Here is a 14,789-nt window from a genome sequence, read left to right on the forward strand (position 1 = left end):
TTTGTAATTCATTAAAACTCACTCTGCGAGTTATAAAACTGATCAACAAACTAATTTGAAAAATAATATTTGTTCCTACCGCAACAGCTTTATTTGTCCTCCCCTTTCTAAATAAGGATGCAAGACAAATGAAGGCTCTTATGAACGCTTAGTTACCAGCCACCAATCAGACTGAAAGACTGGGAGTAAAAGAACTGCAGTTTTTAAGTTTCTGTCCCATACGATAATGTAAATATTAAAAAAGGAACCACATCTCATCACCTGGCAATTTATACAGTTAAACTCGATGAATGGATTGAGGAAAACAATGAAAAAATAATACAGTCAAAGTATCAGATTGTGGGGCAGCACTTACAAGTATAAAAACAATTAAGTTTTTTTGCATCAAAAAGGGTTGACTGTTTGCTTTGTTTAGGTCCCTGCACAAGTCGCTGCGCTTAATATAAATCTTTTTACTATGAGGTATGAGGCAGAAAGGAAAGTACTGAAACAGCAGCAGAAAAAATAAAAGTGACGTCCAATACAGGAAGCCTTATTTCCGTTTTGTTTCAAAAGTCTCATTGTTTTTTAAAATAAACACGATTCTTTAACAGAACTTAGTTGCTGTTTTTTAAATTGTCCGTAATCTACCGCACACAGCAGGGGGCGGTAATGCGCCTTCAAGCTGGTTGAAAACCGCCAATAAAAAAAAAACAAAGAAGAAGAAGAATATGGCGGCTTCCTCTGATCGGCTACCAGAGCTGTACTAGTTGTACCTGATACATCTACAAGTTTACAGAACAAGGGACATATACTAGTTACCACAACGAAATAAGAAGAAAGGAAAGGGGTTAGTGAACTGGTAAGTAGCTGTGATATAAGCGTCATGGTGAAGTTAAAACAACTAGAAGGATTAGCATCGCGGTTAGCTAGCATGGAGCTAGCTGAGACCAGAGCAGTGTTGATGATATGATACAGTTGTTACCTGCGCATTGTCACTAAAATATATATAATAAATATGGTAAACGACTGTCTGTTTACGTTAGAGATGGGTGGATGTACCTTTGTGAAGCGTTTGGGGCTTCTTGTACTGGAAAGAATGATTTAAAGCCTCAAAGACGGACATTGGTATCATCACATGTAGTGGTCAGCTGTAATTATAGCAGCTATAAACTTCCAAATAATTCACACATTTCAACAGTGTAATATTTGGAAATTCTAAATTTTGTAGGGCATCACAAGACTTTTTACCTTTTTACCGTGAAAATCAAGATTAATGAATTTACCACCTATGGTTCATAAGTGGTAAATAAGTGTAAAAATTCGCACTATTTAGAGCTTTACAACATCAGAGCTGATTCAGACACTTGTCAACATTGTCACATTAGACAACATTGGGACACTTACTAAGTTCTGCTCAGAGTTCATGCAGAGGTGGACTTTGTAGACCACATTAGACCCTGATTAGACCTGAGAATCTTCTTTTGAAATGTCAATTTACTCGTAAAACGTTTTAATGTTTGCCCCCTTATTATTTATTACCTGAAACCTGGCTCAGACTGATACGACAGATTTTTACTGTGGAGTGAAATCACAGATATTTCACAGAAATTTCATACAAGCCTTCAAACTGTGTTTCAAACCAGCCTGGTTCAAAAGAGTGAAACAAACCTTCAGAGCCTCAGTGTCAAATGTCCCATCTCTAGTTTGCATCTTCAGTAACATCCAACACGCTGACTCAGAGCTCCACTCGTTTGCTTTGTGGCAGATTATGAAATAAATGACTTTGATTTTTCATCCACAGGGATCCCGGGGTTTGTAGGGCTTTTTGAGGAACATGTTATCCGCACAGTGAGGTGCTCAGAACCGCATCATGGATCTGTCTCCAGAAGAAGGAGACACTCACACGAGTGTCAGCGATATGACCACCAGTGAGAAGGTACGTCTCTTAGACTTAAACCGTATTTATCCACAGGGGAAATTACTTAGTTGAACATAAAAAAACACTTTGTGAACCACAACTAAAAAGAAAGATAAGATAAAAAATAACTATAAGAGGGGATTTACAAAAATTGGCATATGAACAATTGTCATTGCTGATAAAACTCAACTTTATTTATAGAGCACTTTAAAAACAGCCACATTCAGAACAAAGTGCTGCACATAAGTAAAATAACATAAGACAAACAATTAATAACAATAAATCACGCTTGGTTGAAAAATAGAAACAGGTTTTAATAAGAGTGTTAATAATGGACAGTAATATACAGTATGTGTATTATATACGCAGAATTCCCCACAGGATACGTAGAGTATCTGTCTATCAGTCTTTATGTGTGGACATATGAATGCAGGTTTACTTTCTTCCTTCAGGTGGTGGATCTTCTGAATCAAGCTGCTCTTAAGTCTTCAGATGAAAAGCTAACTGTGCTCAAGCAGGTTTGTAGTTTGACTTTTTCCAGTAAATCCTGTGACATGTTTCTCAAAGTAACAAAATGCTTTGTTGAGGTTCTTTACAGTAAAATCTGTTTACCTATGACCACGTAAAAGAGTAAGTAGGAACAGAACCATGATGAAATAATGAATTCATTTAATGTTCAGGTCCAGGAGCTTATCATCAACAAGGATCCGTCTCTTCTTGACAATTTCTTGGATGTAAGTCTGCATCTTTGCTATTTTCATAGACAGATTTAACCTGTTAAATTCATAATCCTCATGTTTTTTTTTTCGATCCTGTAGGAGATGATCGCTTTTCAAACCGATAAATCTATTGAAGTGAGGAAGTTCGTCATTGGCTTCATCGAGGAGGCGTGGTGAGTCATTAGACGTCCACGTTTTCCAGCCTCGAGGTTGTGAAGTTCATGTTTGGGGTTGGATCAGTTGCATGTTGCTCAGTCTTCTTCCGCTTTGTGTCTCGATCAGTAAAAGGGACAACGAGCTGCTCCTCAGACTGATTGCCAACCTGAACATGTTGCTTAAGGATGAAAGTGTGAACGTGGTGAAGAAAGCCATCCTGACTCTAACACAGCTGTACAAAGTTACTCTGCAGGTACAAATTTACCAGCCTCGTTTATAAAATATTTTCAGTTTTTCCTGCTAATCTGCTGTAGAAGCTTCTCCTTGACGTCGTCTTCTCTTCTGTGTCTTTCATGTCAGTGGTTGGTTCGCTCCAAAGCCGTGTCAGAGATGCAGGAAGCTTGCTGGGACTTGGTCACACAAATGAAAGGGGAGGTTTTGGCTTTGCTGGATTCTGAGAACGACGGCGTTCGCACTCATGCGATCAAGTTCACGGAGTCATTAATCATCACTCTCTCACCACGGACGTCCGAGTCTGACGTCCCCAAACGGCAGGAAGGCGACATCAGCCTGGACAAAGTTCCCAGAGATCATTCGTACATTCGCTACGGTACGAGCTGTGTGTTAAACACAGGACATCATGTGTTAATACATTTTATTTATTTGTTTTTGACATTAAACGTCACCTTTTGTACTTATATTCTCGGTGCTCTCTCATTAACAGATGCTCTGTGTGAGGAGGGGAAAAGTGCTTTGGAGAAGCTGCTGAAGTTCATGGTCCATCCGGCCATTTCCAGCATTAACCTCACCACAGCGCTGGGCTCCCTGGCCACCATCGCCCGTCAGAGACCCATGTTCATGTCAGAGGTGGTGCAGGCGTACGAGACTCTGCATGGTGAGTGATTCTAAGACACTCACACTTACCTTATAGCACTGTTAATGTTTTTATTTTATAAGTCACTAAATGTAGTTACGATAATTTAAAGAAGGAATTTCAAAATCCTGCCAAGTAGAGCTTCACAAAAGGAGAAATGGGAGCAAGAGACCAAACATTTAGAGCAGGAAATTTATTGAAAAGAACAATTTGAGTGAAGCTACTCATTACTGAGTCATTTTTTTGACATTTTAATTTCTATTTTGAGGGTTTTTTTTAGCTTTCTCTTAAACATTCGATCAGCTGATGAATGAACAGCCTGTTCTGAATCTCCTTCATCCTCCTCTCAACCCTCCTTCTTCTTGTCAGTGGCTCAGACTCGAAGGCCACTAGGTCAGTTTTCTGCCTCGTCCTCTGACAGATTTTCTCCCTAAACTGCGTCGTCTTCGATAGCGACCAGAGCAACTAACAGCTGATAACGTAGGGAGTGACGTAAAATAAAGATGGAGGAGAGTACGATACAAAACGCATTTAAAAAGCTGATTTTATTTTACAACCATGATTTATTTTAGTATCATGTTTAAACTATGTACACATATACTATACTGGTTCCGTTTGTTTTATATCGTCTTATTATTATTATTAACAGAACAGTCAGAACCCCTCGTTGTTTCCGGATCACTAATAGTTTGACTTATTATTTATTTATTTTTTCCTTTTAATTTAGCAAACCTTCCCCCGACTCTGGCCAAGTCTCAAGTCAGCAGCGTGAGGAAGAACCTGAAGCTGCACTTGGTGGCCGTCCTGAAACATTCCTGCAGCCTGGAGTTCCAGGCTCAGATCAGCACCTTGCTCCTGGACCTGGGGATGCCCCAGAGCGAGATCACCCGCTCGACACCGGCTCCACGCGAGCAGCGCAAACGGCCTCGTCACGAACAGTACACGGAGGGAAAGAAAATCAAGATAGGTGAGCGGAGACGTTTGGGATTTAATGTAGTTAATAATTAGACTGAATGGGAAAATATCTGACACATTCTGATATTTCCTCCTCTTTAGATTCTGCTTTATTGTCAATTTCAACAGTGTCAATAAGTAAAGTGTTAGATTAAAAAAGCATTAAAATATGATAATAAAATAAAGAGTTCACAGTGTTGGTGTATCCGTTAGTTTGACTGTAATTCAAGACAAAACTCTATATTTTTTAGTCTTCAGTTGATAATTAATATATATATATATATAAGTATTAACTTCCATTATCATCTGGAGACCCTAAACCACAGGTGTCAAACACGCGGCCCGTGGGCCAAAAGTGGCCCTCCAGAGGGTCTAATCTGGTCCAGCATCAATTCAAAGTGTGAAAATTACATAGAAGATTTTATCTGAGTAAAAGAAGCTGCTCTTCCTAATTTGTGCACTTTTTAGTCAGAGAAGTGGACGGAGCACAACACTGAGACTAAAGAGCAATGAGTCCAGATTGCCCTTATTTGTCTTAAATGTCTAATCTGCCTGTACTTCTATAGAAAAAAAAATTATACTTGTCACTATTTATCGGTTATGAAGCTGTCACGTTATTGGTTCAGCTCGCTTGAACTAAAACGAGTTTGCACTAAACCCTAAACGAGGTTTGTATTCTCTTGCGTTCAGAGCCGACGCTGATCGAAGACGATGAAGACAAAGAGGAGCCGGCTCCTCTCTCCGTCCCCAAACCAGCTGCTGTTCCAGTCACACAGTCGGCCATCGACGTCACGGCCGAGTTTCTGCGGCCGCTGCTCACTCCTGAGAATGTGGCCAACCTGGTAAACTGCTCTTTTTTATTATTATTATTATTACGTTTGGTGCCTTTAAAGGCGTCACTGAGCTCACCTCTCGTGTTTCCAGGTGCTCATCAGCATGGTGTATCTGCCCGATGTCATGCCAGCCTCCTTCCAGGCCACGTACACGCCCGTTGAGTCGGCAGGAACGGACGCTCAGATTAAACATCTGGCCAGACTCATGTCCTCTCAGATGACTGCAGCTGGAATCGGTCCAGGTTAGTTTGACACAAACAGACACTGCAGTTTATGCATGAAGAAGATGTCATTATCAGAGGTGTACTGACTGTACGGCTGCACGATTACGGGCCAAGTGATCATTATTTTGACCAATATTGTGATCATGATTATTAATCGTGTTAAGGAAAACATCTGTATTTTTATTGCACTAATTTTAACAATATTTGAACAGTTTTCAGTGCAAAATGAAACTTTAAAGTACTTAAAAAATGTCAGTTTTGTGTACGTTTTTTACAATGTTTTGGACACGGACAGAGATTTAATGAAGCAGCATTAACTTTGGCCTTTATGTGTTCCTCATACTTGTATTTTTTATACATGATTAAACGTATAAGTTGTGTTGATGAGTTTCCCTTAATTATTTCAGCCTAAATCATGACCACGATTAAAATGCGATTAACTGTGAAGCCCTAATTGATTGTGCTGTTTCCCTCAGGGCTCGAGCAGAGCAAACCCAAAGAGGGCGACCTGAGCAAAGACGGGGACAACGAGGACGACTCCATCGCTAAAGACCTTCTCATCAAGCGCAAAGTTCCAGCCGTGATGATGGGTCAAGCGATATCTGTGGTCGGCTGCAAAGAAAAGGTTTCAGCCGCCGCAGAAGCTCCCACCGCAGTCAAGAGGCTTCCAGAGCCCATCCTCCCTTCAGTGCAGACCAAGTGAGTTCAGGCGCTGCTACAGAGAGGATGAATGTTTAATTAGAATATTAAACATATGAGTTGCTCCATTTACCTTGAAGTTGGAGCTGAGAATGACGAGTGTCGGAAAACAAGACGGCCGCCTCCATGAAAACACTTTCCTTGTCTGAATATAACTTTGTGTGTTCAATATTTATATTTTTGACTGCAAAATTATATTAAAAATAATGTGAAACTAAATTTAGGCTTTTTAGGTTCCACAGATTCCAACTCGTAAGTTTTTTACTAGAATCATTTACAGTAAAATTCATAAAAATATTCAAAAGTTTTAATTGTTTAATTTAAATGTAACAAAACATCGATGTTGTTTCGCTCTGTTTTGGTTTTTACCAGGTTATTTTTTTTTAGCCATTGTTATTGTGACATGGTCTTGTGGTTCCCACAGAACATGTGAACAACTTAAATTACACTTGTAATTAACAGCGTTTCAACATGTGTCTGTACGACCGATTTAATGCAACAAAAACTAATCAGAAGAGCTAATGAATGGAATATTACAGGAGCTTCTAATTGGCGGCCATCTTGGTAACTCTGACATTCGGAGTAAGAAATCTGACTTCAGGGGGACGTTCCAGTTGAAAATTCAGATTTCTGAGTACGAGTTGAACGCACCAACACTTCCTACTACCCTGTATGTTTGTGTGCTTCTCCAGGATGACGGGGGCAGGTGGGAGAAAGAAGGTGTTTCGTTTGTCAGATGTCGTCCAGCCTCTGTCCGAAACCCAGATTGAGAGTTTAACTTCCAAAGCAGTGAAGCGCATTTTGCATTCAGAAAAGGCGATTGCTCAAAGCGGAATGTCCCACGTAAGTAAACGCCTCAGTGCACGTCTCATTGTCTTAAAGTGAGTGTGTAAAAACCTCCTTAAATGTGTGCGGCAGGTCAGAGTGAAGCTCCTCTCCAGGCTGGTGACACAGTTCGAGGGGATGATGAAAGAAGACGTGCTGGAGTTTATTCTGGACGACATCCGGTCACGGAGCGACCTGGCGTTTTCTCTGCTCTACCAGGAATACAACACCTACCTCAGCCAGCTGCCGTCTGGACTTCTGGACAGCTACGACCACTGTCTGTTCACTCTGCTGTCAGGCCTGCAGGAGAAACCCGAGCAGAGGGACGGGTACGGGATGAATTCCCCTCTGTTTTATTCTCTACCTCTTTAAATTGGTATGAGATGAACATCGTTAAGGTTTTATCTGATACCGGAGACGAGCTTAAGACATGAAAACGTACAAACTTTGTCTGCCTTTTTATTTTTAAGGCATTTTGTGAAGTGCAAGTTGATCAGAATATTCATTTAAATAAATGAACCAATATAAAAAATAAAATTCACAACAATAATTCTCACACAACTCATAACATGAACCCATTAAGCTCAATAACACAAATGGGGAATGATGAGGAAATGTTGAATTCTCATGAATTAAACCCTAATATTCCAGAATGAATGGTTTTATTTTGCCGTGGCTGAGAGATCAGAAGATTTAGTTATAACAGAAATCAGTGAGACATGATTTTATTTTTGTCCGCTAAGGTTAAAAGAGGGTAGTAAATTTTAAATCTAATGCTGCACAAAAACTAATCATGCAATCAAGTCAATATTTTAGATCGATCTGAAAAAAAGGCCACAGCTTCCCAACATTAGTTTTATGGAAAATAGCTCATTTTTCATGTTTTTTTTTTTTCGTAAAAACAACAGTGACTTCAAGTAATAAAATTGTCATTTAAAGAGTTAAAAATCCTCAAAATGATGGAATATATGGTAGTATTTTAAAGTGCTGAAGTGGTTTAAGAGATTTATGCGGAAACAATTAGAAAAAAATATATTAATCCGTTAAGTTTTTATAGTGGTTTTGGGACATGGACGTTTTTTATCCGCTAAGGTTACAAGAAGGTGGTAAATTAAAAGGATGCATGGGGGTTAATAACGCTGTAAAGTTGGACTTTTTAACATGGGGGTCTATGGGGATTTGATGCCTTGTAGAGCCTCAAGTGGCCACTGGATGAACTGCAGTTTATTTGCTTCATCTCTCAGACCTGGAGGTAGCGTCGGCACAGTAATAGAGCTAAGGGGTCTAAACTAATTAAGAATGAAGTGGACCCAAATCTGAGTTACTTCTGTTAGCGTATCCGTCCCTGGCAAGGATTGATGTGATGTGTGTCTTTTAACACCTGCAAATAATTCGCTGAACGTAATGAAGCAGAATCTTTTCGTCTCTTCCAGCCTTTTCACCAAACTGGTGCTGGAGGCTCCCATCATCACAGAATCTGCTCTGGAAGTGATCCGACGTTACTGTGAGGACGAGGTAGGAGACGGCGTCTTAACGCTCAGACCTAACAGCGCCCACATCCTCTCGACCTCATGTTAACCAGCAGCCTTTGTTTCAGTCTCGGGTGTATCTGGGAATGACGACGCTGAAGGAGCTCATCGTCAAACGGCCGTCGAGACAGTTCCAGTATCTGCACGTCCTTCTGGATCTCAGCTCGCATGAAAAAGAGAAGGTGCTGCTCTCGTCCTCACAGACGACTGAACCGACTCCAGAGCTCCTCACACAGTGTGTTTCAAAAGGTTTCTTCTTTTATTTTATTTCCAGGTGCGCACCACCGCCTTGGCTTTTCTGAAGCGCATGTACGAGAAAGACCAGCTCAGGGACTACATAGAGAAGTTTGCCCTGAACTACATGCAGCTTCTGGTCCATCCCAACCCTCCGTCTCTGCTCTTCGGGGCCGACAAAGACACAGGTTTGCATCGGGACATTTGGTTTTGTCCCTGAGACAATTCACCTTTAGACTAATACGCAGCTCTTATAGAAGACATGGAGGTTTTTATTATGTCCTTCTTGACGTCCTGTGTCCCCGCTGCTTCCTGTATGTGTTGACACAGAGGTGGCCGCCCCCTGGACCGAAGAGACGGTGAGACAGTGTCTGTTTCTCTACCTGTCCCTGCTTCCCCTGAACCATCGGCTGGTCCACGAGCTGGCGTCCGTCTACACCGAGGCCATCGCCGACATCAAGCGCAGCGTGCTACGAGCGATAGAGCAGCCGGTGAGATACGCTCCCTCTCATGTGTTGATCAGTGTAACAGTAAGAAGGAAAAGGAAAAGCCTCTCATCTTCATCAGCCGAGCGTCACAAAAATAACTGAGGACAAAAATGTGTATCATAGTATTTCCCATCATTTCTCACCTGCTGCTGTTGGCTAAGCTAAGCTGTTGGCTGGCTGGTGTTCTCTAGTGTTTTACTTCCGTGGCTACGTTAATTAGCTGGTGTCTGTTAGTGTTTTATTTCTGATCTTAGCTGAAGTTTTTCAGTTCGATGAGGCTTTTAAGTTTTGCCTCAGATCATGGCACAAAGAATTATAACATCTCATCCTGTGTATTAATGAATCTGCTGTTTGAGAGAGGAATTAAAGCAGTAGATTTACTAAGGATGGACTGTTTTAATGTCATGATGAGTAAATATTTTAGAATAATCAAACACTAGTAGTAAAGCAGGTTAGCATGGCCCTGTGTTAGCATTAATGTGGAAATCTGGGGACATTTACAGAAAAGGATTAAATGTTACAGAGATGAAATGAAGAAATAGAAGAAACATTTATTTTTATTTGTATTTAAACATATTTAATCTACTATGTCTGTGATGTCAATAGCAGTGCGACCGGCTGCTGTAATAATTGTAATCTGTGCATAGACTGTGTTTCCTGTGTCTATGTCACATGAAACAGCCGTAGAGGGTTATATCTAAAACACAGGTAAAACTAATCCCGTGCAAATACAGCTCATTTCACAGACATTTGAAGGAGTTCTTTGAACTTCTGAGAGATCCTGGCAGAAAAAATATCATGTTTTCGTGTCTTTCTGTAATTAAAAATGGAAAAAATTAAAGCGAACTGTTCATTTCGGAGACTATGAAATTACAAAATGTGAACTATGAACATGAACTAGTTCACTTTAATCTAACAGAGTAGAGACGTGTTCTCCTGAAATAAAAGGCCGTATGAAATGTTCCAGCTGTATTTCTTGATAACGCTCCTCTGTCTTTCTTTCGTTTTTTATAACGTTGCTGTAGATCCGTGGGATGGGGATGAACTCTCCTGAGCTGTTGCTCCTGGTTGAAAACTGTCCCAAAGGAGCCGAGACTCTGGTCACGCGCTGCCTCCACATCCTGACGGATAAAGGTAAAACGAAACATCGAAGCTTCGAGTTAATTCGCACCCAGATCTGTGTCCGTGTGTTGAATAAATCTAATTTTTCTTCCGCTCAGTGCCTCCGTCTCCAGAACTAGTGGAGAGGGTGCGAGATCTTTACCACAAACGAGTGCCAGACGTTCGCTTCCTGATCCCCGTCATCAACGGTCTAGAAAAGGTGACGTCCTGTTCATCTGAACTCACTCGAGCTTCAGGCTGATATCTTAGTAACTGATGGTTTATTTTGGTTGTTTTTCCTTTGCAGAATGAAGTGATTCAGGCTTTACCCAAACTCATCAAGCTCAACCCCATCGTAGTGAAGGAGGTGTTCAACAGACTGTTGGGAACTCAGCACAGTAAGACTCATCCATGGTTTCTACCACCTTCCTTTCCTTTGTTTACACTGAGAGTCGTCCTCACACTGCTCATCTACGTCTCTTCAAGATACTTTATTAATCCATAAAGAGGAAATGAGTTGTTGTTACAGCTCTACATCATCATCACAGTAAAAACCACAAGAAGCTGGAATTTGATTTTATAAATTTCCAGGTCTGGAAAAGTGTAGAAAATGCAAATTGCCACAAAAAATAAAATAAATGGATTGATCTGTTTTTTTAAGGTAAAATGTTTGTGTGAGAGTTCACAGTCGCTACATAGATGATCATAAATTTATCTGAGTTTAATCTTATTAAGTTATTTATATGAGCTACATCACCTTTAATCATCATCTTTAATCTTCTGGGAATTATTTGGTGACATAACAGCATTTATATATATTCAGATTATTGAAAACTAACGATTAATTCCATAACTTATTTACATGATACACAACTATTTACTAAATAAATCCATTTTTATTGAGATGTCTGGAAAAAGTATTTTTATCGTCCTCACACTGGCCCATTAAGTTTGAACTTTTAGACCCTACGTGGTCAAACACCCCAGGATGTTACTGACCTGCTGTGACGTTTGGTGCTGAAAACATTTTCATTTAGACAGACTTTTGGTTGAATAACTGTTTTTACCTCATTTTTTTTAATTGTCCTTTGAGCCTTTTGTTGTTTTTTTAATGGTTTGATTCATGTTTTTATTCTTTTTTTGTTGATGGTTTTACTTTTACCTTTTTTCTGTTTTTTATTCATTTTATTTGCTCTTATTTTGTGTACTTATTTTATTGTTAAGCACTTTGAGGTGCTACTGTGGCTCAGTGGGTAGAGCCAACCAGAGGGTTAGAGGTTCAATCCCCAGTTGGAGTAAATGTGTGAATGTAAAGCAGCTTGAGTACTAATAGTTAGAGAGAAAGGTTTATAAAAAACACTTATTTTAGTTAATTAGATTAATTATCAGCTGAAGTTCACATATATGAAACGTGATTTATTCTGACTTGTGTGTGTTTGTGTTTTTTCAGGTGAAGGAAGTTCTTCGGTGTCGCCTCTCACCCCTGGAGATCTGCTCATCGCTTTACACAACATAGACTCAAACAAATGTGACATGAAGTCCATCATCAAAGGTCAGTGTTCAGTGGATAAACCTTCAGGCCAGAATCAGCTGATCAGGAGTTAACGTGAGTCTGTACGACAGCTACCAACCTGTGCTTCGGGGAGAAGAACGTTTACACCTCGGAGATTTTGGCGGTGGTGATGCAGCAGCTGATGGAGCAGAGCCCCCTCCCCATGCTGCTCATGCGCACCGTCATCCAGTCCCTCACCATGTATCCCAGACTGGGGGGGTTCGTCATGAACATCCTGTCCCGCCTCATCGTCAAACAGGTCAGCGCCGAACTCCAGACGAGCCCCCAGACTCTCGCTGACGCACTTTCACATGACGTTTCTGTATTTATGCACAAACAAAGCGTTAGTTTTATACGTCCCTGCAGGTGTGGAAGTATCCTAAAGTGTGGGAAGGATTCGTGAAGTGTTGCCAGAGGACGAAGCCTCAGTCTTACAGCGTCCTCCTGCAGCTGCCGCCTGCACAGCTCACCAGTGTGTTCGAACGCTGCCCTGAGATGAGAGAGCCTCTTCTACAGCACGTCCTCTCCTTCACACCTCATCAGGTCACAGCTCATTTCTGTTCAGACGTTATATTTGTCTCTGAGCTTCTTTATATGAGCTAAATGTCTGTCTGTTTTTTAATTAACAGCAAGCTCACATTCCTGCCTCCATCATGACGGTTCTGGAAGCAAATAAAAAAGCGCAGCCGAAGCCTGAAGAGCCGGTTGTGGAGAAAGAGGTAAACATTGAAGATGCTGCACACACTTGTAGAGATTTAAGGCTTTTATAGCACGGCTGGACATAGACGCAGTAACATGTGCATGTCGTCTACGCCGGTGTGAGTCATTTATATGTGCATGCATCAGTCTGTCTCACTCTGTAACAGCTACAAACCTCCTCAGTTACCGATTCTTTATTGATCCAAAACAATCAGTTGGAAAATTGGAAAATTGCACTGCATTTTGTTAGTCACGTTTCTGGGACGGTTCAGTTTATTGTCGTAACAGTATCATGGTGAAACATGTTGGAAACTAAATCTGTTTCCATTGTTCCATTGTCAATCTGTTTTCATCAGCATATGTTAGTCTGGAAAGTATCAATCTAAATATCGATAGTATCGATACTAATGTTTATCTTTTACTATTACACTGTTGTCTTTGTTTACTTCATATTACTCATTGTTCTTTTTTCTTATTTTTTGACTTTTTTCTAAAACAGTTGTGTGTAAAACAAGGAGAATTGTTTAAAATTGTTTTATATTGTAATTAGTTAATGGAAACAGATTTATTTGATTAAAACATTTCTCCTGTATTTTATCATAATCAAGTCACTAAAGGCAAAATTATGAAGTTATTTAATGATCATGACATTTCAAGTACTATAGGTGATATTAGCCCATTAGTATCAGATTGATATCATATTCCCAGTATCGGCCGCCCAGAACCCTAAACCGCCTACTATGTCTGTCATTGACAAATAGTTTCAGAGTCTGAATATTCACTATCTGTAATCTTTATTATAATATCACTGCTGGCTCATCTTTACTCTTACTTCACATCTGGTTTTCATCTCTCAGCTGGAACCTGCTCCAGTCGTCTCGGTTGCAGAAGAGGCTCCACCCACGGCAGCTCCAGACACTCCGGTCCAGGAAGACCCAGCATCCGTGAAAGACGAAGAAGAACCAATGGAGCAGGAGGAGTCTGATCCAGTGATACGGGAAGAAAGTGATAACGTTCCACAGGTAAAACGAAACGACCATCGGTGACACGGAAAACAAACCAAAGTCTTAGATGGGCTCATAGCAGCATGTTATCTTTTGGACTAGCATATAATACCACCTGAAAACTGCATTTTAATTATTTGCCATAGCCAGCAGACGTTTGACTTAGTAAAGACTGTGTTTTTTTAAATCTTTCTTTTTTATTAAAACTTGAAATATTACATTTCTTCAGGTGGAGTTTCCAGAGCAGATGAGATATTGTCACCGCATCCAGCTGATGAACCAGCTGAGGAACAAGCTGAGGAACCGGCTGAGGTACCGGCTGAGGAACCGGTTGAGGAATTCGTTAAGGAACCAGTTGTGGAACCGGTTGAGGAACCAATGGAGGAGTCTCAGCATGAAGCTTCCGACCAACCGGATCCAGTGAAAGATGCTGAAACGGACATGGCAGGAAACGAAAGTGTCAATGAGGATGAGAATTAAGGAAGCACTCGGTGTAAATGAACATTTGTCCCTGCGTACATGTCCCCAGGTTTCCAGGATTTCAAAAAATAAACAAAACAAAGCTCTTTTTGTATTTGTAGAAAAATAAAAAAAGATTTTGAGGGGTACAAAAATAGAAACGTTTGTGTATAATAGCATTCAATACACCATTGTCCTCATCAGCTGGTAAATAAATAACATCAGTTTTGACTCACTGTGGTGAATTTGATTATATGTCCAGAACTGTCTCAGTACTTTGTGGCATGACTCAATAAGATGCTGGAAACCTTCCAATGTCAGTATGAGTTGTTGCAGATTTATCGTCTGCACAGACATGATGTAAGTCCTGCGGTTCTCTGTTAGTGTGGATTAAGATAAGATAGGATTTATGATTTATGATTTATCCCTGTGGGGAAATAAGTTACAGCAGCAGGGAACAACAGTGCAAGATACAAAAGGATACAAAAAATAGAATAAGGTAGTTGAAAAAACTGGATGGAAGTTGGGCCGAAATAAAA

At 40.4% G+C, this 14,789-nt stretch overlaps 1 protein-coding gene across 1 annotated transcript; it reads left to right on the forward strand.

Annotated features, from left to right (window-relative positions):
• Positions 1-705: 705 nt before the first annotated feature.
• On the forward strand, positions 706-14,481 carry sympk (symplekin). Its single transcript, XM_047601536.1, has 27 exons — positions 706-841; positions 1,784-1,918; positions 2,353-2,418; positions 2,581-2,634; positions 2,719-2,792; positions 2,902-3,028; positions 3,136-3,385; positions 3,500-3,670; positions 4,377-4,616; positions 5,294-5,445; positions 5,528-5,678; positions 6,137-6,359; positions 7,052-7,202; positions 7,278-7,513; positions 8,618-8,699; positions 8,782-8,895; positions 8,988-9,135; positions 9,278-9,438; positions 10,461-10,569; positions 10,656-10,756; positions 10,844-10,934; positions 11,987-12,088; positions 12,160-12,347; positions 12,455-12,631; positions 12,718-12,807; positions 13,645-13,809; positions 14,021-14,481. Exons 2-27 carry the CDS (start codon positions 1,853-1,855, stop codon positions 14,213-14,215), a joined length of 3,684 nt encoding a protein of 1,227 aa, XP_047457492.1. The 5' UTR covers positions 706-841; positions 1,784-1,852; the 3' UTR covers positions 14,216-14,481.
• Positions 14,482-14,789: the final 308 nt, after the last annotated feature.

This window comes from Mugil cephalus, chromosome 12 (genome assembly GCF_022458985.1).
Source record: "Mugil cephalus isolate CIBA_MC_2020 chromosome 12, CIBA_Mcephalus_1.1, whole genome shotgun sequence".
NCBI classification, from domain to species: domain Eukaryota; kingdom Metazoa; phylum Chordata; class Actinopteri; order Mugiliformes; family Mugilidae; genus Mugil; species Mugil cephalus.